Genomic DNA, 25,005 nt, shown 5'->3' on the forward strand with positions numbered 1-25,005 from the left:
AGTTTCTGGAGTTTCCACCAGGTCGGAGGCAGAACAACTTGTCATGAAGAGATGTTGAAGTCGGCCAGGATGGACTGACTTTTTACAGCGACTAGAAGGAAGACCACTAGAAGAGCAGGTCTTTAACCACCATCCATAAAATCCATGGAGTCGCTCCAGAGAAATGAAAGAAGGTCAACTTTTATCAACCTCCATTCAGATGTTCAACTTGGTATCTTTACTTGGACATTTTTAGCACCACAAACCTTTAGTATCACACTTTATTATCATTTATTAGGACTTTAATGGAATCCACCAACAGATTTAGTTTTTGTTGACAAACTTTATTCTTGTCATCGTGGGACTGCAGTATTTAAAACTGTTCCTTCTATTTGACCTCATGTTTATTAGTTTTAGTGGAGAAAGTTATTTTAGTTGTCAATTAATCTCTTAAAAACCAAATAATAAATTGGATTAGTCAAGAGGTTAAAATTTCTTACTTTGTCATATTTTAAATATGACAAAAAATATAAAAATAAAGCATCTTGAGACAATTTGACCTGTAACTGGCGTTATATAAATAAAATTGAATTCAAACTGTATGTATCTTGTAATGTTGGAGTAATTCAGCCATATATGTTGGAAAACACATTTTCTTTGTCCATTAATCTGTTGATTTTCTCCAGTAATTAATTTCTTGTTTTGGTTTATGAAATGTCAAACCCAAATATATTCAGTTTACCGTCATAAAAACCAAAATGATTTACATTCATGATGCAGGAATCAGGCAGTTTTTCACTTTTTATCTTAGTTTAGTCAGAAAGATAGTTGATAATGTGTGAATTGTTGCAGCTTGTGAGCCGTAAAAGGTTTTAATCTTTGGGGCCGAGTGTCAGAAAACACTTAGAAACAAACATCATCAAAGTACTCAAAGATATGAACATCATTAAAGGGAAATCCAACTTTTGCATGACAATGTCTAATTAAAGGACATTAATTTCCAACGTAAATGTGTGATATTCATCCTCTGGAGCTTTCTCTTCACATCGTCTTCCACCTGGACTGGTTTGGTCGGGAACATGTACAACAAACATTTGAAAAACTGCACTTTAACATCAATGAATGACACTGAAGTTTAATCTCTACATAAATGAGACTGAGTCTGGATGTGCTGCTCTGTCATTAACTCCTAAGTTTAGGGAAAGTTAAAACAAAAGAAGACAGTTCAGATACGACTTGAGAATGAGCTTATTTTGAACAAACATCTCAGACTTTCTAAGCTTCAGCACCTCTAGCAAGATATTTTAACAACAAGCAACTCAAGAGATCCAGAAGTTGGAGAGAGTTAGCTTTAGCTGAGCCAAAGAACGTGTGGGACGCTAACCTAGCAAACATTTCAGACTTTTCTCTGTGAATTCTGAGAAATAATTTACTAATTAATGACAGAGCTACACATCTTAACTCAGTCTCATTAAAACAGACTCTAATTCAGTGTCATCATCCATACTAAAGTGCAGTTACCCAAAATGTTTGTTGCATGAGCTCCAACAAAACCTGTCCAGGTAGAAGGCCACTTTGACAAACAGGAAGTGGAAGATTCCAAGCAGATTTATAGAAGGGGGAACCAGACTGTACTAAGTGTGGTCGAGTATAAAGGGGTGTTTTGTGGGTTTTTAAGGCTGATAATGATTATTAGTGATACATTTGTAGTAGATAATCATTTGCAGTAAATGAAAGTACTTAAAATCTTGTTGTTAAACTTAAAAGAACACAAACTTTAACAGAAAACATTGTTGATACGTTTTTGTTTTGTTTACAGATGTTAAGTTAAAGGAGTTTTATTCGTGACGTGTAACCAATCAAATCACTCCAGAAGACAGCGTGACCACAGGTAGATAAAGGTTCAGAGCCAAAGTAGCGCCATTTTTAAATTTATTTATTACTGTAAATCAGTAAAAAATAAAATACTGATAATCAGTAAATCAGTCAGCCCACAATTACTACAATTCTACAATGTATGTCTCTTTCCTTTGACTTGTTATATGTATAATATACGATGTATATGATGGCGTTTTTTCATACCAAAGGCTATATTATGATGTTTTCTAAGAGACATATGATGCTACTCTGTTTGTTCTGGCCCTGGGCCACTGCACTCCTCCTCTGTTGTTTTCTGGATTGTACTCAGCTGCATGCCTTCGTCCACCCAGCTTCCGTTGACTCGTCCCGCCTGCCGTCTCTGGAGCTGAAGCTGGATTGGAACAGACCAAAGTACAGTCCAATCACGATGCCAGCTGCCTCTCAAAAGGCTCCTTCATCTGGCAGGTGGCGGCACTTCTTCTGAGGGGAAGCTGAGCTGGCCCGGCAGAACTTTGGAGATGTGTTCCAGTGGTTGGTGGATGTGTGGGGAGATAGAGAGGGACCTTTGAATTGTTCAGAAAGGAAAACAGGGAACCCATTGGTAGTTTTAGTTTAGGGTGCTACTGCGGTGTGTTTTTGGGTTTTAAGAGGTGAACAGGAAGAGGTTTTTTTTGTATTGATTATCTTTTACTTTGTTCCTGGTTGGAATGCCCATCAATGTCAACATGAAGTTCACTTTTAGTTCTGTTGATTTATTTTTGTTTTACTAACACCCATTTGTTTTTAACCCCCTCACATGTTGTGTTGTTGTAAACTTACTCTTTGAAATAAATTCTCGTCTAACCCTCTGGAAACCAGCGTTTGGACTGTTTTGGTGTTGCTCCTCACCTACTGACAGCTGTGGACTAAAGGCTATACTGTGACGTTTTTAGAGCTACATGCTATACTATGATGTTTGTTGGGCGACACGCTATACTATAGGCTTTTTAAACTGACATATTACTGTGACTTTTTTTTGTTTTAGTTTTTTTGTTTTTTTAAGCAACATATAAGAATTCAAACAGTTTTAAAAGTTACTATACTTTTACTTGTGCAATGAAATTATTATTCTATGGCATTTTTTAGATGACATATTGTACTCTGGTGTTTTCTTGAATTGCATACAATTTGACAATATACTGCACTATGACATTTTTTGAACCACATATCATACATGACAATTTTAGGCAACATCCTATCATTCTGCGCTTTTTGAACCACATAATAATCTATGTTTTGTTTTTTTTTCTTGCCAATATGCTGTACTATGAACTACAGGCCATACTATGTTATTCTTGAGTAAAGCATACTGTACTTTGATGTTTTCTGAACTACATCCTATACTATGGCATTATACACAGAGTGCTTTGGTTACATGTTGATTTATAATCTAGATTTTTTTCTGTTTTGTTTTTTGACAGGATTACCACAGACCTGACCGTGAACACCGTTGACACCCACCTCAGGGAGACGCTGCCTAAGATCTCAAGGCTGCTTGGTCGTGGTCTTTCTGGCACGTACTCTTCCAAGACGAGTCGGGAAGTTTAACACTGATGGAATGACACCAAGTCTAAGCCGACAAAATTCCACTTCCTCCTCAACCCATAGTCTCTGGGAAACCTACATGGAGTAAGAAAAGTAGACAGAGAAGTAATTAAGTCTGTACAGAACATATTAAAAAGAAATCATGCTAATAAATTAAGTACAAAGAACCGAATTCGCCAATATACTGGAGACCAGAGCTATTTAATTTGATAAGTATAACCTTGTTTTGTAACATTTCAATTATTTGAGAGCAGTCCTAAAGAACTGCCTGAAATCCCAATCATAAAATGGGGTTTGGAGGAAGAACATAGATGGTAATCTGGATATACATGAGTTAAACTTTATAACTACTATTGGTAGTATTGGTGGTAGTAATAGCAATGTGACTACTACTAGTAGTAGTAGTACACTACTGCTGCTGATACTGGTACTGCTACTACAACTTGTAATACTATTACAAATGCTGATACTACTTCTATGACTCTAACAGCTGTTTATACTACTACTGCTGCTTGTACTTTTAGTATTACTACTACTGCTTGTACAACTATACTACAGCTACTATTAATCGTCTGGTATTTGGTTGTCAAGCTGCTAGCTCGCATTAGTGTTTTGCTAGTGGCTAACGAGTTAGCTCTCATAGACTGGAAGCTCTCAACAAGACTTCATAATGAAAAAAGAGCCAAAAACTATTCTTACCTATGAAAAGTCATTCCAAGTTTCCTTGTCTCAATCGTACGACGCAGTGTGCAATTGTATGCAGCACAGTGAGCCGGCATACTTGTTTCCATTTTCATGCTGTCTACATCAACGGAATGCACTGAAACTTTTCCCCCACTAGCTTAGCCTCGCTGTAGCACGCAGCTTAAAGGGGCGTGTCCTATCTCGGCTCGTCTCGGTTTAGTTGTTTTTCCATATAGCCTCATCGTGGGTGGAGTCGTCATACCGCAGCGAGCCGAAAGTCCCTTAACGTCATTTGTGTGCGACACAAACGCAACGTAACGGAGGCGATGGTACACCTGCTGCTCGGTCTGTGGCTTTCTGTCAAATTCAAAGTAGTAGAAGAGTCAGAGAAAGCTGAGAGCGGCGAGTCGAAACACTCTGGAGACACAGGAGAGTTTGGGAGGCGATGCAGCAGTATCAAGCCGAAGACAAGAGGATATGAACTAGACGACATATGAGGGTAAGCTAATGCTAGTTCGCTAGCTATCGTGTATCAGTCCTGTGAACGACCCTGTAATGGCTGTAGTTTATCGCTATTAGGTATTAAAATATGTATGCTGTGTATGTGTTTCAGATACTCTCTGATGAGACTTCATGGGATTTACCCGAAGCAGCAGCACATGAGCCTGCAGTGGCACAAGGTGTAGAGGAGGAGGACAGAGATGTACAGGATGCACCGATGCACTACGTGTCAGGCAAAAGTTAAGTTATTCTTCTCGTTATACTTCTGTTTTTCTGTCCCCGGACCGCTATTGTTTTCTTTAATGCAATTCTGACAATAAACTTTTGTACCTTTTGCAGATGTGTCTGTGCTATTGTTTTATTTGTGAAGGTTAGCAAGATTACATGACAAATTAAACACCAAAACATTTAAACAGCTGTTTTAAGAATATTCCAGTTTGATAAATAAGTATTGCTTTGGTGTAATTCAGTCAACGGAATTATGAACCATAACGGAGTTTGTGTTAAAACATGTTAAATCCCATTAAACATAAATGCATTATTAGGGAATACAGAATTGTTTGGTTCAGACTGTTGACTCTTTTCCTACCAGTGTCTTAACAGACAAAATGAAAAGTTATGATGCAATCACATAAGTCACAGAATATTTATTAGTCAGCAGCAAAATCAAAACTATTTACAATGTGCAAAGTACAAACTGTGGTGGGCCTGTCCTACAGTGGAAGGCTAAAAGTAAAACTATATACAACTAAATCTCAAGTCTCTGGGAGGTGGACTCGCTGGCTGCCCACTGCCTGCACCAGCTGCCCCAGCACACCCAGGAATGACTGGTTGAAGGCAGTATTCTGGGCCATCTCCTCCCGCTGCAAGGCCGCTTCATTCTCTCTTGCCTCGCTGAGGAGCAACCAGATGTTCTCATCATGCTGGGCATGACTCCGCTCCTCCTCAGCCTGCATCTCCTCAAGTATGCTTGGAAGGTCCAATTTTCTGTGGCCCCTTTTCCTCTTGTGTAGACCAAAGACAGGAAAGTGATCAGAGTCAGCTCTAATGGCCAAGTAAGTACACAACATACAAGGAATTTGGTTTCGGCTGTTGGTGTCACACTAGGAATATGGAAGAGAATAATAAAAAAACTATAGAAAGGAACAGGGAGGAAAAAGAAATAGTAGCAAAATTAAATAAAACAATATATACAGAAATTTACAGCTAGACTGGAATAAACACATTAGCAAAACGATAATTGCTATAAACAGTAGTGCAAAAGCAGAGAATGCTGTTCATGGTGAAAAAAAATGCTGTACATGTCCATTGGAATACTGACTATTGTACAGGTGTGTAGGAATGGTTCAGCTGTTTATTACAGTGATGGCAGTGGGGAAGGGGGGAAACAGTTTAGTGTCCAGGGTGAGTGGGGTCTCTGATGATGTTTTCTGCAGTCCGTACTACACGCTGTAGTCTGTTTCTGTCCTGCTGTGTGGCTGATCCAGAGGTGCACAGGACAGATCGGATGACTGTAGTGTAGAACTGGATCCACAGCTCCTGTGGCAGGCCATGTCTCCTCAGCTGTCGTAGGAAATGGATCCTCTGCTGAGCCTTTTTCAGGATGGAGTGGATGTTCGTCTCCCACTGCAGGTCCTGAGAGGCTGTAGTCCCCAGGAGCTTGAAGGACTCCACAGCTATGATGTGATGTGTTTAGCCACCCGTCCATTGATTTTCAATCACGATCATGTCTTTGATAGTTTTATTTTAATAAATTTTTGGCACTCTTTAACTGAAGCACAAACAGTACCTCCTCCACCACAACTAAAAACAACGTGGTGTGAACTTCATTTCATCTTGTGCATATTTTGGAGTTGCTAAGAACAGCTGTGTTTTCTTATTTCTATGTATATTTTCATTCAGTTTCACAGTTACCTATTGACTATAAGAAGAATGGTTGCAATACTACATTGCACGAGAAAGTAAATTAGAGTGACTTGCTTGTTAACTCAATGGAAAAAAATGCAGCTGCATGTGTTCTGTTTATGTGTCACTGCAGCTACATGTAGCTTTCATCGGGCGTTCCTGAGCTGGCATGCTGTACAGTTTGCATTTACACCTGCCTGAATTCTTGGTCGTTGGTCTCGCTGTTCTGATCATGCTTTCAGGCATTTACACCTGTAGTAATAATAATAATGCGAAAATCAACCATGGTCTCTGTTTACCGTGTCTTACCAGTGATAAGATGTTGCTGTTACGTGCTGGAGGTTGATGTTGACAGGGTCGGTGTCCGAGTTGGTACTGGTGCTGAAGCTGGTGCTGGAGAGGAGGCAGGGGAGCTGGGGGCTCCATGACGGAGGTGGAGCAGGCTTCGCACGTCGAAAGGGATTCTTGAACAGAAATAAACATTCACCCTAAGTACACGAAAAATACGACATTGTAACTTGTGGGAAAAAAAATAAACCTTTAAGACCACTAGCTTAGTTCGTCATGCTGACTGATGTATTAGCTTCTGAGAGTTAAACGTTAGAAACAGCAGCACGAAATACAAGCAGAGCACGGAGCTAGCGCTGATGGCTAACTAGCTAGCTTATTGTCTGCTACAGGAGACAAGAACGTTACTTTCTCAATATACTTGTTTGCTTAAAGGGAGCTTGCCACCAATGGGATAAATGATGTAAAAGTTTCTTGAAGTCACAAAACACTCACCATTCTTGAACGTCTCCAATAATGCAGCAGCTGAGTCTCCCTCCTGTTGCTCGCCGGTGTTCCAGTTTGACTGGTGATCAGGTTAACTGGCGATAATTTCCGTCTCCAGATTCGTCACGATCAGATCACAGAATGTTTGTAGAGCTGATCGGTAGCACAATGAGTAAAACGATGGTTTCGTAATTTTATCGCTGGATTACGTGGTTTCGAATCCTCTCACTGTACTTGAAAAATACGTGTTTTTTATTTCGGCCCGCACATTTCTTTTTACTGTCTGTAGATGATATTTACATGGATATAGACTTTGTTAAGTAGTGATGCCGACGTTTTTCGGTGAGGTCTTCTTTATCTGGTATCTTTATTTCACGTAAATCCAGGTCTGATCGTGACGAATCTGCGGACGAAACATCTGGAGACGGAAACTATCGCCAGTTAACCTGATCACCAGTGAAACTGGAACACCGGTGCGACGGCTCTCCAAAAGTTTAGATTTTACGCAAAAATAATCCTCCAGAACTGGCTTCAGATGTGACTGATCTGCTTTTGGTTGAACACAAAGATAAAACTACAGAGATAGAAGCTGTGCCCCAGAGGTAAGATGACATTTCTTCATTTAAATCTATTATTATGTCCCATCTGCTTTTAAACTACATGTACTATTCAGCCAAAGTTACTGATTTGAACTAGTGCAAAAATGAGGGAAAATGGATTTTTCCTGTCTTTTTTTTTGGTAATTTTTCTACCAGGTGTTAAACTGAACTTGGCCATAATAATCTCAAATGAAAGTAGCTTCACTTGTTTTGGACGAGAATCAGCTGGAAGTTTCCTGAAGTATCAGCTACTGGTGCTCATAAAATCAGCTGATGGCTGCCATGATACTTGTTTTTACCAGCAGCTTATCTAAACCTCCTCAGGTCAGAGGTTTTTAAACCACATTTAGTAAATCAGTCCATTTTTAACAGTCTCTTCAGAAAGCATTCACTCAATTCCAGAAATTATTGTGTAGTAAATTCAATTTTAAATGAATAAAAGTGGATTTTTTTAAACTTATTATTCTACAATTTGTAACCCATAATGACAAAATGAAAGTAATTTAGATTATATTCATGTGGCACTTCTCTGAACAAAACTTCTTTACAAAAGCAAACATTTAAGAAGACTATTAACTCTTGATAAAAAAAAAAAAATCAGTGAAAAATAAACAGCTGAAGAGCATGAAAATAGAGACCACTATGATCATGCAATCATAAAGGCTTTATGATAAAAGAATGTTTTAAGAGTTTAAAAGAGATGTTGCTCTTCTGATTCAAATTTATCCCATTTCACAGTTATTAAGAAACTGTTTACTCCAGGAAATACTGAAAGCTTTAAGTATAGTTTATAATCTCACCACAGTTCCCTGGACTCCATAGCTGAATGTGGCCTTATATACACAGGTGTGAGCTTTTTCTAAATTGTCCAATCAAATCAAGCGGCCACAGGTGGCAGCTAAGATCTCAAGGAGGAGCAAAGCAAGCAGGACACAGCTGACTGCAATTTAGAGCCACAGCAAAGAGTCTGAATAGTTTTGTAAATGGAAAATCCTTGATATTTAATAAATTTGGTAAAATTAAAAAATATATGCTTTCATTTTGTCATTATAGGCTGCTTAGGGTTAATTGATGAAGAAAATGCCACTTTCATTAATTTAAAATACAATTAGGATGCAATAAAATGTCCAAAAAGTGTAAGGATATGAATGCTTTCAAAGATATTGTATCATTAGGTTCAATGTGATGTAGTTTCCAAAGATATCATTGTCTATGATGTCTGTTGCGCTTGTAAATCAGAACATTAAGTATATTTATCTTCAAGACTTGTCTTAAATCTTTTTTAATCTATCATCTTTGTCAAAGTAATGCAGTGATAGCTGTCTGTATATCCTAGCATATGTTCTATTTCTATTCTATTTCTATCTTCACATTTTAAGCTTCTGGACTTTTCTAATACTCTATTTTATTATAAATACCTGCATTTTTGGCACCTTATTACTGTTTCTTCAACCAACACGATTTGCACATTCTTTTATACACCAATCAGGCATAACATTGTGACCACTTGAACCCAGTGGGGCATGGACCCAGGACCTCTTGGGATGTCCTGTAGTACCGGGATGGTGGCAGTGAATTCTGTGGGTCCTATGGGTTGCAGGGTGGAACCTAACTAGATCAGGCTTATCCTGGCACATCCCACAGATGCTCAGTAAGATCTGGATCTGGGGAGTGTGGAACCCGGGTGACCACCTTAGCTCTGTTGTGTTCCCCGGGTCACTCCTGAGCAGTTTTTGTGGTGTGTCGGGGTGCATTGTCCTGCTGAGGGTGACATCTGGCATCAAGGACTGCTGTTGTCATGGGTGGTTGGGTGAGTTGCTGGACCTGCCATGTTTAGGTGGGTGGTACATGTCAAACATCCACATGAATGTCAGGACTCAAGGTTTCCCAGCAGAACATTTCATTATAAAAAGATGATTGATGTTATTCACTTCACCTGTCAGTAGTCATAATGTTGTGGCTGATCGGTGTATATTGTCTCCTTATCTACCTTGAATGTAGCGTGTGTGAGCTCCTGGATTTCTAGAATTGCCTGAAGGGGATAAATAAAGTGTCTGTCTGTTTTAATTCTGCATACTTTTAATGGTGGCAGTTTGTCGAAGCATTACAGAACATAAAACAGAGCTCGTGGTAACCCACAGACTTTCTCAATAGAAGCGTTATACTTCCTGTTTACATCAGTCAAAGCCACCAAATTAGAAGAACTGCTCCAAAACCTAAGGCAAACTGATGCTCCAAATCTACCTAATACAAAGAACAAAAATGGGAGTTACAAAATATACTATGGACTATTTCAATAAAATGTTTCTGTAAATCTTATTTTTCAGTATTCATGGTTTCAGATTTTTTTTTCACACAGAACATGAGCATTCAGGGCCTACCAGAGATGAAGGGCTATGACCCACTAGATACCACCCTCAAGTTTGTCACCAGGAGGGACGACTTGGATCCAATTTGTAAGATTCTTTTTCACTGAACAGAAAAATGCTACAAACAACAGTTTCAATAGTTTTTCTTCCCCTTCCTCTGTAATTGTCTCCTCATATTTTCATGAACTCACAGCTGTATGAACTGCATATTACCAAGTAATGTAGCTGATATTTGCTTTTGCCCATCTCAGCCTCAGATGATGACTCTCTCAGAGCAGAGATGTCCTGCGGCCACGCCGTCACTCCTGAATCTCTAACACAGTGGTGTCACAACCTGCTGGACCAGGTATAATGGATGCAGTATCTGTATGTGCACAATGGAATCGAAAGAGAGACAAGATTATACACATCGATGAGACGGGATACAGGTGAAGCCAATGAGGGCAGAACAGACAATCAGAAAGGAGGGAAAACAGAGAAAGAGAGGAAGCACAAGCACTAAGTAGCTTATTGAAAAGGGATGTAAATTGTGCACTTACAAAGATAGGGACAGGAGATATAAAAGCAGAAACCAAAGCCAGGACAGATTTAAAAACAAGAAAAATACTCAGAGAGCGCAGTACTCCACCAAGGCTTCTGAGTCGTTGTGTCATTTCCGACAAAAAAATGACCTTGCACTGCGCACAGGCGTGTGTTATGCATGTGTACGTTATATACAGATATCGAATTGCGTGACTTAAATATGTAGCGGGCGGTGGAAAGTGATGGAACTCGGAAACACCCCAACAATTTAATCAATTGTTCCTTGTATGATTTCCAGCAGATAAGTCCCGATAAGTCCACAGCAGTCGATTTGCAGTAGGATCGCAATTTTGTGATCGTCAGCAGGCAACTGACGTAGTGTTCACTTGTTATCATAGTTACAGTGACCACGATCTCGCAATGATACAGAAGTCTTTAACAAATCCATAGATCCAGTCTAGAAGCCGAAAATCTAATCACTTGGTCCTTGTGTCATTTCTGACCTTCCCTGAAAATTTCATCCAAATTCGTTATTCGGTTTTTGAGTAATGTTGCGAACAGACAGACAGACAGACGCTTATCGCCACAAAACTCCAACGTGTTCCTTGATGGAGTGAAAAATATATGAAAAGTAGGAGAACAGAAGTATAAACTTGCAAGAAAGAGAAATGCTCAAGTAGAGTCAGATCTCTTAATTACCTCAATATTCTACTTAAGTAAAAAGTCCCTTGATTGCTTTCTGTCATTTCAAAATGATTTTTCTTTGTGTTTTAAGGGGCATTACACATTTAAAGGCCCTGCACTGGTAGAGGGGACCACAAGGTGCAATAAGGCGTGGTCGTACCAAGAGGTGCGCAGACTGGCAGATTTATCTGTTGAGGAAATGCAGCACTTTGAGGACAACATGGCCCGCATGGCTGCTGCTAGACACTGCGAGTTTCAGCCAGTAAGTGGTCCAGTGCTCTGTGGTTGTATTAATGCTGACTTTTCAGGGATTTACTCTGATTTAAACATTAAAACCAAATCAAGTGGACTGATGTTTATTTTTTCTTCACTGTTCTCCCCCATCAGTGTCCCCAGTGCAAAACAAACATGGAGAGGAAGGATCTTTCCAACCTGTGTGTCATATGTATCATATGCACAGCTGATCAGGGGGGAACCTATCAGTTCTGCTGGCAGTGTCAGAAGCCATGGAAGGGCTCAGCTCCTCGATCGGACCGCTGTGGCAACGATGACTGCATCAACAGGGACCTGCAACTGCTGCAGACATGCAAATCCATCGACCTGCCGGAGGTGGCGGGCGTCACCAGCTGCCCCTCTATCCGACTCTGTCCTACATGTGGCATGAAGATAGAACATAGTAGACAAAACTGCAAAAATGTTATATGTCCTCGATGTCATAAGGAGTTCTGCTTTGTTTGCCTGAAACTAACGCGGCAATGTTGCAAGACCAGTTCACCATTCAGAATCTGCCCAGGCGGTGTAGCTCCAAGACAGACTTCTATTCCGGTATGGCAGAGAAATGAAGGCAATCCGGTGTCTTATCTTAATTCAACAAGAGATCTTTAACAGAAGTGTTTAAAAACACAACAAAAAATCAATGCATTTATTTTGAAAGGTCTCAATATAGTCTCCTGGACACCAAATGTTTGTGGCATGTAACTCTGCTCCACAAGACAACTAAGCTCTTATTTGTGGTTTCTCTGCCTCCCTCTGGCTGAACTTTAAATTGCACATGACAAATATGTTTGGTATTTACCTCTGAATCTCCATTACTGAAATACTTAAGATGTTTTATATATACAAAATGGAACCTGTTTTATTTTAATTAGCTTTTTCTGTATACCAGTGTGGCAAAATCTACCTGGTAAAACAAGGCTATTGTGTGTCTGTATCATTAACATTAGAAACACTCATTAAGATCAAGTAAATTAAACATAACTTAAGGTTTTGTGTTTTCATTCCAATCAGACAAGTGTCATGGTACTTTTCTTTATTACATCACAACATATTCATCCGATTCAAACACAGAAGACAATAATTAAAGGTTAATATAAAGTAATTATCAAGCTGATTAATAATTATATTCCAGATTATTTAGATATGAGATTTAAACTTTTTTTGTGCATTTCTTAAAGACTTAAAGAGCCTTTATTGTCATTGTTCAGAAGTACAGTCCCCCTTCGGATTTATTCTTCTGGAGGGTAGTCAAACTGATTTTAGCCTTTTTATTCTTTGAGTAGAATTTACCAATAGCGGAGTCTAACGATTGGAACCACTTTGATGTGGGTTTAAATGGAATCATGGAGAAGAGGTAGTTGATTTTAGGTAATATTTTCATTTTGACTGTAGCTATTCGTCCCAAAAGGGAGATGGGGAGGTTGTTCCAACGCCTCAGATCATCACAGACTTTGTCCAAAAGTGGAGTGAAGTTCAGGTGAACTAATTCTGAGAGTTTGGAGGAAATATTTATGCCCAGTTATCTGATGTTGCCAGTAGGAAAAGAATAATGCGAGTTTTGGACTGCGGGATTCCACGAGTTTTCTGTTAAAGGTAATATAATTGATTTTGACCAGTTGACGGAGTAGTCTGAAAGACGCGAGAAGGTTGTGATGAGGTTAAATACTTCCTTTACTGAAGTTTTGGGTTCTTGTAGATAAAGTAAGATGTCATCTGCGTATAGGTTAATTTTATGTTCAGACTCCAGAGCGCAGATACCTTTGATATCGGTGTTCTGACGTACAGCTGTTGCTAATGGTTCGATAAAGATCGCAAACAATAAGGGAGAGAGCGGGCATCCCTGTCTCGTTCCCCTTTGCAGACTGAAGCTTTGTGAAGTGATCCCATTAGTGGTGACTGTAGCCTTGGGTGAGTTGTACAGAGCTGATACCCACTGGATAAATGATTCTCCGAAGCCAAATTTGTGGAGCACAGCAAAGAGAAAGGACCAATTAACTTTGTCAAAGGCTTTTTCTGCGTCCAGTGACATAACAATAGCTTCTTTGTTGTGGCGTTGCGTCAAAGAGATTAGATTTAGAAGTCTTCTGATATTGTTGGTGGAGTGTCGGCCATTTATAAATCCTGTTTGATCGCTGTGAATTATTGATGGGATGATTTTCTCCAGCCTAGAGGCGAGAGCTTTTGAGATAATTTTGATGTCGGTGTTGATTAGTGACAGAGGTCGATAGCTAGAGGGAAGCGTAGGATCTTTGTCTGGTTTCAATAATAATTTAATTGCAGCTGTATTCATGTGCGGACTGATATAACCATTATTTTTAATCTCTGTCACTGTCCTGAAGAAAGGGGGTGCTAACATTGACCAGAAATGTTTAAGAAATTCAGCAGGAAAACCATCAGGACCAGGTGCCTTGCCTGCTGGCATACTGTCTAATGCCTTCCTGCAGGTTTCAGGGCTCTCAGGGTGAATCTCTACCTGATAAATGACATAATTCTGATATTTTTCTTATAAATTTAGCATCTTCCTGCAGGTTTCAGGGCTCTTGGGACTAATCTCTGCCCGATAAATGTCATAATTCTGATGATTTTCCTCTAAATTTAGCATCTTTCTGCAGGTGTCAGGGCTCTTAGGATTAATCTCTGCCCGATAAATGTTATAATTCTGATGTTTTTCCTCTAAATTTAGCATCTTTCTGCAGGTTTTGGTGTAATTTCTCAGTTTTTCCTCTAAATTTAGCATCTTTCTGCAGGTTTCAGGGCTCTCAGGGTGAATCTCTGCCCGATAAATGTTATAATTCTGATGTTTTTCCTCTAAATTTAGGATCTTCCTGCAGGTTTTGGTTTAATTTCTCAGTTTTTCTTCTAAATTTAATGTCTTCCTGCAGGTTTCAGGATGAATCTCTACCTGATAAAAGTTGTTATTTTGATGTTTTTCCTCTAAATTTAGCATCTTCCTGCAGGTTTCAGGGCTCTCGGGATGAATCTCTGCCTGATAAATGTTATAATTCTGATGTTTTTCCTCTAAATTTAGCATCTTCCTGTAGGTTTTGGTCTAATTTTGATGTTTTCTCTCTAAATTTAGCGTCTTTCTGCAGGGTTCAGGGCTCTCGGAATGAATGTCTACCTGATAAATATTATAATTTTGATGTTTTCCTCTAAATTTAGCATCTTCCTGCAGGTTTTGGTGTAATTTCTCAGTTTTTCCTCTAAATTTAATGTCTTTCTTCAGGTTTCAGGGCTCTCAGGGTGAATCTCTACCTGATAAATGTTATAATTGTGATGTTTTTCCTCTAAATTTTGCATCTTTCTGCAGGTTTCAAGGCTCTCAGGGTGAATCTCTACCTGATAAATGTTATAATTCTAATATTTTTCTCATAAATTTAACGTCTTTCTGCAGGTTTCAGGGCTCTCGGGATTAATCTCCCTGATAAATGTTACAATTCTGATGTTTTACTCTAAATTTAGCATCTTCCTGCAGGTTTTGATGTAATTTCTCAGTTGTTCCTCTAAATTTAGCATCTTCCTGCAGGTTTCAGGGCTCTCAGGTTTAATCTCTGCCCGATAAATGTTATAATTCTGATGTTTTTCCTCTAAATTTAGCATCTTCCTGCAGGTTTTGGTGTAATTTCTCAGTTTTTCCTCTAAATTTAACGTCTTCCTGCAGATTTCAGGGCTCTCGGGATGAATCTGCCTGATAAATGTTACAATTCAGATTTTTTTCCTCTAAATTTAGCATCTTCCTACGGGTTTCAGGGCTCTCAAGGTGAATCTCTACCTGATAAATGTTATAATTCTGATATTTTTCTTATAAATTTAGCATCTTTCTGCAGGTTTCAAGGCTCTCAGGGTGAATCTATGCCTGATAAATGTTATAATTCTGATATTTTTCTTATAAATTTATCGTCTTTCTGCAGGTTTCAGGGCTCTCGGGATGAATCTCTGCCTGATAAATGTTATAATTCTGATGTTTTTCCTCTGAACTTGATGTCTTCCTGCAGGTTTTGGTGTAATTTCTCAGTTTTTCCTCTAAATTTAACATCTTCCTGCAGGTTTCAGGGCTCCCAGGATGAATCTCTGCCCGATAAATGTTATAATTCTGATGTTTTACTCTAAATTTAGCATCTTCCTGCAGGTTTTGGTGTAATTTCTCAGTTTTTCCTCTAAATTTAACATCTTCCTGCAGGTTTCAGGGCTCCCAGGATGAATCTCTGCCCGATAAATGTTATAATTGTGATGTTTTTCCTCTAAATTTAGCATCCTCCTGCAGGTTTTGGTGTAATTTCTCAGTTTTTCGTCTAAATTTAATGTCTTTCTTCAGGTTTCAGGGCTCTCGGGATGAATCTCTACCTGATAAAAGTTGTTATTTTGATGTTTTCCTCTAAATTTAGCATCTTTCTGCAGGTTTCAGGGCTCTCAGGATGAATCTCTACCTGATAAATGTTATAATTCTGATGTTTTTTCCTCTAAATTTAGCATCTTCCTTCAGGTTTTGGTGTAATTTCTCTGTTTTTCCCCTAAATTTAACGTCTTTCTTCAGGTTTCAGGGCTCTCAGGGTGAATCTCTACCCGATAAATGTTATTTTGATGTTTTCCTCTAAATTTAGCATCTTTCTGCAGGTTTCAGGATGAATCTCTACCTGATAAATGTTGTTATTTTCATGTTTTTCCTCTAAATTTGGCATCTTTCTGCAGGTTTTAGGATGAATCTCTGCCTGATAAATGTTATAATTCTGATGTTTTCCTCTAAATTTAACGTCTTTCTGCAGGTTTTACGATGAATCTCTCTCTGATAAATGTTATAATTCTGATGTTTTCCTCTAAATTTAACGTCGTCCTGCAGGTTTCAGGACGAGTCTCTACCTGATAAATGTTGTTATTTTGATGTTTCTCCTCTAAATTTAGCATCTTCCTGCAGGTTTCAGGGCTCTCAGGGTAAATCTCTACCTGATAAATGTTATAATTCTGATGTTTTCCTCTAAACTTGATGTCTTCCTGCAGGTTTTGGTGTAATTTCTCAATTTTTCCTCTAAATTTAGCATCTTTCTGCAGGTTTCAGGGCTCTCAGGATGAATCTCTCTCTGATAAATGTTATAATTCTGATGTTTTCCTCTAAATTTCATGTCTTCCTGCAGGTTTCAGGATGAGTCTCTACCTGATAAATGTTGTTATTTTGATGTTTTCCTCTAAATTTAGCATCTTTCTGCAGGTTTCAGGGCTCTCGGGATGAATCTCTACCTGATTAATGTCATAATTCTGATATTTTTCTAATAAATTTAACATCTTCCTGCAGGTTTTGGTCTAATTTTGATGTTTTCTCTCTAAATTTAGCATCTTTCTGCAGGTTTCAGGGCTCTCAGGGTGAATCTCTGCCTGATAAATGTTAGAATTATGTTTTTCCTCTAAACTTGATGTCTTCCCTCCAGTTTTGGTGTAATTTCTCAGTTTTTCCTCTAAGTTTACCATCTTGCTGCAGGTTTCAGGGCTCTTGGGATGAATCTCTACCTGACAAAATTTGTTATTTTCATGTTTTTCCTCTAAACTTGATGTCTTCCTGCAGGTTTTGGTGTAATTTCTCAGTTTTTCCTCTAAATTTAGCATCTTTCTGCAGGTTTCAGGATGAATCTCTGCCTGATAAATGTTATAATTTTGATGTTTTCGAACCTTCTGAAAGGTGACAATCTTCCTGTTTTTACAGTTTCTTACTAGAGGAGGGCAGGTTTTGTTTTTTTGTTTTTTTTACTTGGGGAGGGCAACTTTGGGAGTAGTTTTAATGAGAGCAGGTTTGGGGCTGGTTTTACTTTGAGGGCAGATTTGGGGGTAGTTTTACTCAGGGACGGTAGGTTTAAGGGCAGTTTTACTTGTTGAGGGCAGGTTTTGGGCTGTCTTTTACTTGGTGAGGATAGATTTGGGGCAGTTTTACTTGATGAGGAGAAGCTTTGGGCTATTTTTTACTTGATGGGGTTAGATCTGGGGGCAGTTTTATTTGTTGAGGGCAGGTTTAGGGGCAGTTTCACTTGTTGAGGGCATTTTTTGGGCTTTTTTTACTTGGTGAGGGCAGGTTTGGGGGTAGTTTTACAAGAGGATATGAGGTTTTGGGCTACTTTTCACCCAGGGTGGTAGATTTGGGGACAGTATTCCTTGGTGAGGAAAGGTTTTGGGCTGTTTTTTGCCCAGGGCCGGTAGATTTGGGGGTAATTTTTCTCATTGAGGGCAGGTTTGGGGGTAATTTTTCTAGGTAAGTGTCAATTAGGAGTGAAATTTTGGCCCTTTTTTTTTTTTTTTTTTATCCAGGGGAGGGCAGGTTTGAGGCAGTTTTACTTGGTAAGGGTAGATTTGGGGGCAGTTTTACCCAGGGAGAGCAGGTTTAAGGGTACTTTTACTCGAAAAGGGCAGGTTTTGGGGTAGTTTTACTTGGTAAGGCTAGTTTAGGGGGCAGTTTTACCTGGGGAGGACAGGTTTTGGGCTGTTTTTTTTTACCAGCTCCATTAAGTTATGTGAACTTGTTTGTGTTCTTTATCTCAAATTGTCATAGTAAGTTTTGAATGTTGAACTCAAGTTTATAAGTTTTAGAAAATTAAAGTTAAAGTAATTAATTGTCTTAACTATTTGTAAGTTTTATCAGGACCTTCAGTGTTGATTTAACTTATTTCTGTAAGTTATACCTTGAAAAAAGAAACGGGGTGCTGGGTTGAGGGAGAGGAGGGTCCTGCAGAAGAAATACCATAATTTTGGGATTAGTCAAAAATAAAACTGTAAAGCTATGATATCTAATAATTATCGTGCTCACCAGTTCTCTAAATTGGACAAACCATCGTATTTCCACCACAACTTAATTATTGACAAACAATATAGAAAACAGCGTGGACTACTTCCAGCGGCGGAGGGACACCTTTTTCCCGCTAGCTGCAATCTGACGCAGTGACGCAGCAGAGTGCAACTGACCAGGGCGGAGGGATACGTCATTCTGCTGGGAGAAGAGACACGGCGAGGAGGTAAGTTATCTTCTGAAAGTGCATTTGAGTTTTTGTCGATAAAATTTAAAAACAATGTCATTTTCTTCTGTGATAAAATGGAGTAAAGTCAGCACATTGACAGAGCTTTGCGAATATGACTACATTTTCGTGTTTTTCTCTGTGCTAATCCGTCCAGTTAGTCGAAGTTTGAAATGGCGCATTAGTAAATTACACCACTGTTGTCCATGGGGGACGTATTTTAGTTGACGGGCGTTCATTTAGGTTACAAATGCTTCCGACGTGACAGGAGCAATTAAAAAAAAACTTTTGAACTCAACATTTGCCTGCAAGGAACTGCTGGCTAACGTTACCCTTTTGTTAGTTAGCTAGTTTGGACACAGTCACGGTAAAATAGTGCTGGATATATTCTGGTATGCCCGCGAAAGCTGAGTCACGTCACGCACCCCCTCCCCCCACCTAGAGTCGGCTCGCTTTTTAGCCGTCGGCGCCGTAAGTTTTAACTTATGTAATAACACGTTAATGAAGTCTAAAGACTTGGACGCTTATATTTACTGCATATAGTCAACGTATTTGTCGATGGTCCGAGTGTTTGAGGGGAGGCATTTGTGTTTGTACGGCGTATCGTAATGAAACGAGCTGAAATACCGTTAATTTCTTGCATTGACGCGCCGCTTTTTATCCACCGCCGCGCGCGCTCTCTATTCGTCCTCTTGCTCGCGCTATCACAACCGAGCTCCCTCTCGAGACCGCAGCTGCTCTGTGCAGGGATGAGAATTATCCGCGGAATTCCGAGTTTTTTTCCGCCGAAAGTATAGTTTTTGTGAATCGTGTAAATCCGTTGAGTGTAGGGGGGTAGGCAAGCGGCCGACCGGCCGACGCGTCGCGAGCCGAGGCTTGTGATGGCCGCCCGCCGTGATGGCCATCCCGCCGCCGACATCTTTCGGCAACGCGCATTGCAACGCGCATTGCAACGGGGGGGGGGACGGGACCTTCGGCAGACATTTTCCGAGATTTTTTTCCATTTGTCATTCTCATCCCTGTCTGTGAATGAACGTTGTCAGGTTGCAGCACTGTCTGAATTGTGTGACTTGTCGAGTTTATTCTGCTTTTCATAATGACCCTACAATCTACAGTTAATTTTATTTTTCATTCAATCTGGTGGTTATTAAATTGATTATTCCATAAAAGGTCAGAAAATAGTTGGGGAGTTTGTGCTGCTCCCGTCAGGCCGCAGGTACATCCTGCCAAGATGCAGGACAAATAGACCCAAGCATTCTTTTGTCCCTGCTGCAATTGTCCTGCTAAACAAGTGACTGACTAATCTGTTCGTCCTATTTATTGTTGTCGTCTGTGCTTTATGTAAGTGGTACTCCGCGATTGTTGTGACTCTTGTTCTGCTGACCGTAGAGTGATTTGCCCCACGGGGACAATAAAAGATTCCTTGATCCTTGAATAATATTGATAAAATTCTTAATAACAGCTTCATTAAGTGCATGGTGACACCCTCAAATTTGTCCCAAATAGATTATTTTCACTCACATTAAACAAAACATTGGAGCACTTTTTTTTTTTTTTTTTTTTTTTTTTAATTTGGAAGCTTGTAAAAGGGAAATTTGGGGAAATTAATTTTCTTTATTTTTATTGATTGAAATACTGGAATTTGTTTTCTATACGACTTATCTAATCATGTCAAATATTTGTTAGGTCCAATCCCTGCATCTTTTTTAAAATGTACTAGATTTTTTGGTTCTTTGTAGAAATTCCTAATAACGTAAATGCAGTTTCACGTAGAAGGACCCAAAATATCTATTTCTCTCACTCTTAGTCACTCGTGATATAAGATGATGCAGATAGGTTAAAAATTGATTCACATTATCCTTTTCAAAACATGCAGCTCATTTTAGTTTTTTTTTCTCTTGCAGTTGTATAAAGCAGTCATTTCATCAAGCAGGAGGTTGACCCTTCAAAGTGTTATGCAGTACCTTGATAAAGAGGTATGTATAGTGTGAATTTGTGAATGTGAACTTCCATAAGAACTGTAGTATTGCATGAGCTCACTTTTGTCTAACTTTATGTAGGACACAAGTCAGAATAGGAGGACAGCTGCCCTTCTTGGTCTTCCACGTTTCTTCTCGGAGGATACTTCAGAGATCATCAGGATGTGTGATGTAAGAAAATATATTAACATGTTTATATAATAGTAATGATTGACGAGATTTACTGGTATTCATTTTAAACAGAAGCACACATTCCTTTTTTCCACAACATTGCAGAACCTTTTTCATTCAACGTTTACTACATCATTCAAAACTTACTGGCAATTCAAATGTTTTAAAATTAACTGATGGGCAGTTTTAGAGAATGTGTGATATGATGATATAGACTGCTGAACTTCATAAGTCAATCACAATAAATGTATAGCTGACTATGAGGTGTATTTTAATGCAACCACAATTTTTTACCACTTTCAGACAGTTTTTATTAGGTCACCTGAGACGAAGTCAAAGACCTTTCTCTGTTTTTCCTATAAATTTAACGTTTTTCTTCAGGTTTCAGGGCTCTCAGGGTGAATCTCTACCTGATAAAAGTTATTTTGATGTTTTCCTCTAAATTTAGCATCTTTCTGCAGGTTTCAGGATGAATCTCTGCCTGATAAATGTTATAATTCTGATGTTTTCCTCTAAATTTAACGTCTTCCTGCAGGTTTCAGGATGAGTCTCTACCTGATAAATGTTATTTTGATGTTTTTCCTCTAAATTTAGCATCTTGCTGCAGGTTTCAGGGCTCTTGGGGAGGATAGATTTGGGGCAGTTTTACTTGATGAGGACAAGCTTTGGGCTATTTTTTACTTGATGGGGGTAGATTTAGGGGCAGTTTCACTTGTTGAGGGCATTTTTTGGGCTTTTTTTACTTGGTGAGGGCAGGTTTGGGGGTAGTTTTACAAGAGGATATGAGGTTTTGGGCTACTTTTCACCAAGGGTGGTAGATTTGGGGACAGTTTTCCTTGGTGAGGAAAGGTTTTGGGCTGTCTTTTGCCCGGGGCCGGTAGATTTGGGGGTAATTTTTCTCATTGAGGGCAGGTTTGGGGGTAGTTTTTCTAGGTAAGTGTCAATTAGGAGTGAAATTTTGGCCCTTTTTTTTTTTTTTTAAATCCAGGGGAGGGCAGGTTTGAGGCAGTTTTACTTGGTAAGGGTAGATTTGGGGGCAGTTTTACCCAGGGAGAGCAGGTTTAAGGGTACTTTTATTCGAAAAGGGCAGGTTTTGGGGTAGTTTTACTTGGTAAGGCTAGTTTAGGGGGCAGTTTTACCTGGGGAGGACAGGTTTTGGGCTGTTTTTTTTACCAGCTCCATTAAGTTACGTGAACTTGTGTTCTTTATCTCAAATTGTCATGGTAAGTTTTGAATGTTGAACTCAAGTTTATAAGTTTTAGAAAATTAAAGTTAAAGTAATTAATTGTCTTAACTATTTGTAAGTTTTATCAGGACCTTCAGTGTTGATTTAACTTATTTCTGTAAGTTATACCTTGAAAAAAGAAACGGGGTGCTGTGTTGAGGGAGAGGAGGGTCCTGCAGAAGAAATACCATAATTTTGGGATTAGTCAAAAATAAAACTGTAAAGCTATGATATCTAATAATTATCGTGCTCACCAGTTCTCTAAATTGGACAAACCATCGTATTTCAACCACAACTTAATTATTGACAAACAATATAGAAAACAGCGTGGACTACTTCCAGCGGCGGAGGGACACCTTTTTCCCGCTAGCTGCAATCTGACGCAGTGACGCAGCAGAGTGCAACTGACCAGGGCGGAGGGATACGTCATTCTGCTGGGAGAAGAGACACGGCGAGGAGGTAAGTTATCTTCTGAAAGTGCATTTGAGTTTTTGTCGATAAAATTTAAAAACAATGTCATTTTCTTCTGTGATAAAATGGAGTAAAGTCAGCACATTGACAGAGCTTTGCGAATATGACTACATTTTCGTGTTTTTCTCTGTGCTAATCCATCCCGTTAGTCGAAGTTTGAAATGGCGCATTAGTAAATTACAGCACTGTTGTCCATGGGGGACGTATTTTAGTTGACGGCGTTCATTTAGGTTACAAATGCTTCCGACATGACAGGAGCAATTAAAAAAAAAAACTTTTGAACTCAACATTTGCCTGCAAGGAACTGCTGGCTAACGTTACCCTTTTGTTAGTTAGCTAGTTTGCCACACAGTCACGGTAAAATAGTGCTGGATATATTCTGGTATGCCCGCGAAAGCTGAGTCACGTCACGCACCCCCTCCCCCTACCGAGAGTCGGCTCGCTTTTTAGCCGTCGGCGCCGTAAGTTTTAACTTATGAAATAACACGTTAATGAAGTCTAAAGACTTGGACGCTTATATTTACTGCATATAGTCAACGTATTTGTCGATGGTCCGAGTGTTTGAGGGGAGGCATTTGTGTTTGTACGGCGTATCGTAATGAAACGAGCTGAAATACCGTTAATTTCTTGCATTGACGCGCCGCTTTTTATCCACCGCCGCGCGCGCTCTCTATTCATCCTCTTGCTCGCGCTATCACAACCGAGCTCCCTCTCGAGACCGCAGCTGCTCTGTGCAGGGATGAGAATTATCCGCGGAATTCCGAGTTTTTTTCCGCCGAAAGTATAGTTTTTGTGAATCGTGTAAATCCGTTGAGTGTAGGGGGGTAGGCAAGCGGCCGACCGGCCGACGCGTCGCGAGCCGAGGCTTGTGATGGCCGCCCGCCGTGATGGCCATCCCGCCGCCGACATCTTTCGGCAACGCGCATTGCAACGCGCATTGCAACGGGGGGGGGGACGGGACCTTCGGCAGACATTTTCCGAGATTTTTTTCCATTTGTCATTCTCATCCCTGTCTGTGAATGAACGTTGTCAGGTTGCAGCACTGTCTGAATTGTGTGACTTGTCGAGTTTATTCTGCTTTTCATAATGACCCTACAATCTACAGTTAATTTTATTTTTCATTCAATCTGGTGGTTATTAAATTGATTATTCCATAAAAGGTCAGAAAATAGTTGGGGAGTTTGTGCTGCTCCTGTCAGGCTGCAGGTACATCCTGCCAAGATGCAGGACAAATAGACTCAAGCATTCTTTTGTCCCTGCTGCAATTGTCCTGCTAAACAAGTGACTGACTAATCTGTTCGTCCTATTTATTGTTGTCGTCTGTGCTTTATGTAAGTGGTACTCCGCGATTGTTGTGACTCTTGTTCTGCTGACCGTAGAGTGATTTGCCCCACGGGGACAATAAAAGATTCCTTGATCCTTGAATAATATTGATAAAATTCTTAATAACAGCTTCATTAAGTGCATGGTGACACCCTCAAATTTGTCCCAAATAGATTATTTTCACTCACATTAAACAAAACATTGGAGCACTTTTTTTTTTTTTTTTTTTTTTTTTTTAATTTGGAAGCTTGTAAAAGGGAAATTTGGGGAAATTAATTTTCTTTATTTTTATTGATTGAAATACTGGAATTTGTTTTCTATACGACTTATCTAATCATGTCAAATATTTGTTAGGTCCAATCCCTGCATCTTTTTTAAAATGTACTAGATTTTTTGGTTCTTTGTAGAAATTCCTAATAACGTAAATGCAGTTTCACGTAGAAGGACCCAAAATATCTATTTCTCTCACTCTTAGTCACTCATGTGATATAAGATGATGCAGATAGGTTAAAAATTGATTCACATTATCCTTTTCAAAACATGCAGCTCATTTTAGTTTTTTTTTCTCTTGCAGTTGTATAAAGCAGTCATTTCATCAAGCAGGAGGTTGACCCTTCAAAGTGTTATGCAGTACCTTGATAAAGAGGTATGTATAGTGTGAATTTGTGAATGTGAACTTCCATAAGAACTGTAGTATTGCATGAGCTCACTTTTGTCTAACTTTATGTAGGACACAAGTCAGAATAGGAGGACAGCTGCCCTTCTTGGTCTTCCACGTTTCTTCTCGGAGGATACTTCAGAGATCATCAGGATGTGTGATGTAAGAAAATATATTAACATGTTTATATAATAGTAATGATTGACGAGATTTACTGGTATTCATTTTAAACAGAAGCACACATTCCTTTTTTCCACAACATTGCAGAACCTTTTTCATTCAACGTTTACTACATCATTCAAAACTTACTGGCAATTCAAATGTTTTAAAATTAACTGATGGGCAGTTTTAGAGAATGTGTGATATGATGATATAGACTGCTGAACTTCATAAGTCAATCACAATAAATGTATAGCTGACTATGAGGTGTATTTTAATGCAACCACAATTTT

General features: G+C 39.2%; 1 protein-coding gene across 2 annotated transcripts; it reads left to right on the top strand.

The window, feature by feature from the left end:
• The first annotated feature begins 7,750 nt into the window (after positions 1-7,750).
• Positions 7,751-12,819, top strand: LOC111577922 (uncharacterized). Of its 2 annotated transcripts, XM_023284449.3 has the most exons (5): positions 7,751-7,889; positions 10,246-10,342; positions 10,507-10,601; positions 11,553-11,723; positions 11,849-12,818. In XM_023284449.3, the coding sequence occupies exons 2-5, from the start codon at positions 10,249-10,251 to the stop codon at positions 12,344-12,346; spliced, it is 858 nt and encodes a 285-aa protein (XP_023140217.2). In that variant the 5' UTR covers positions 7,751-7,889; positions 10,246-10,248; the 3' UTR covers positions 12,347-12,818. The 2 variants fall into 2 exon arrangements, with proteins under 2 accessions (XP_023140217.2, XP_035810601.2); XM_035954708.2 differs by lacking the exon at positions 7,751-7,889 and having other exon boundaries at positions 7,910-10,342; positions 11,849-12,819.
• Positions 12,820-25,005: the final 12,186 nt, after the last annotated feature.

Source organism: Amphiprion ocellaris, chromosome 9 (assembly GCF_022539595.1).
Source record: "Amphiprion ocellaris isolate individual 3 ecotype Okinawa chromosome 9, ASM2253959v1, whole genome shotgun sequence".
Classification (NCBI taxonomy): domain Eukaryota; kingdom Metazoa; phylum Chordata; class Actinopteri; family Pomacentridae; genus Amphiprion; species Amphiprion ocellaris.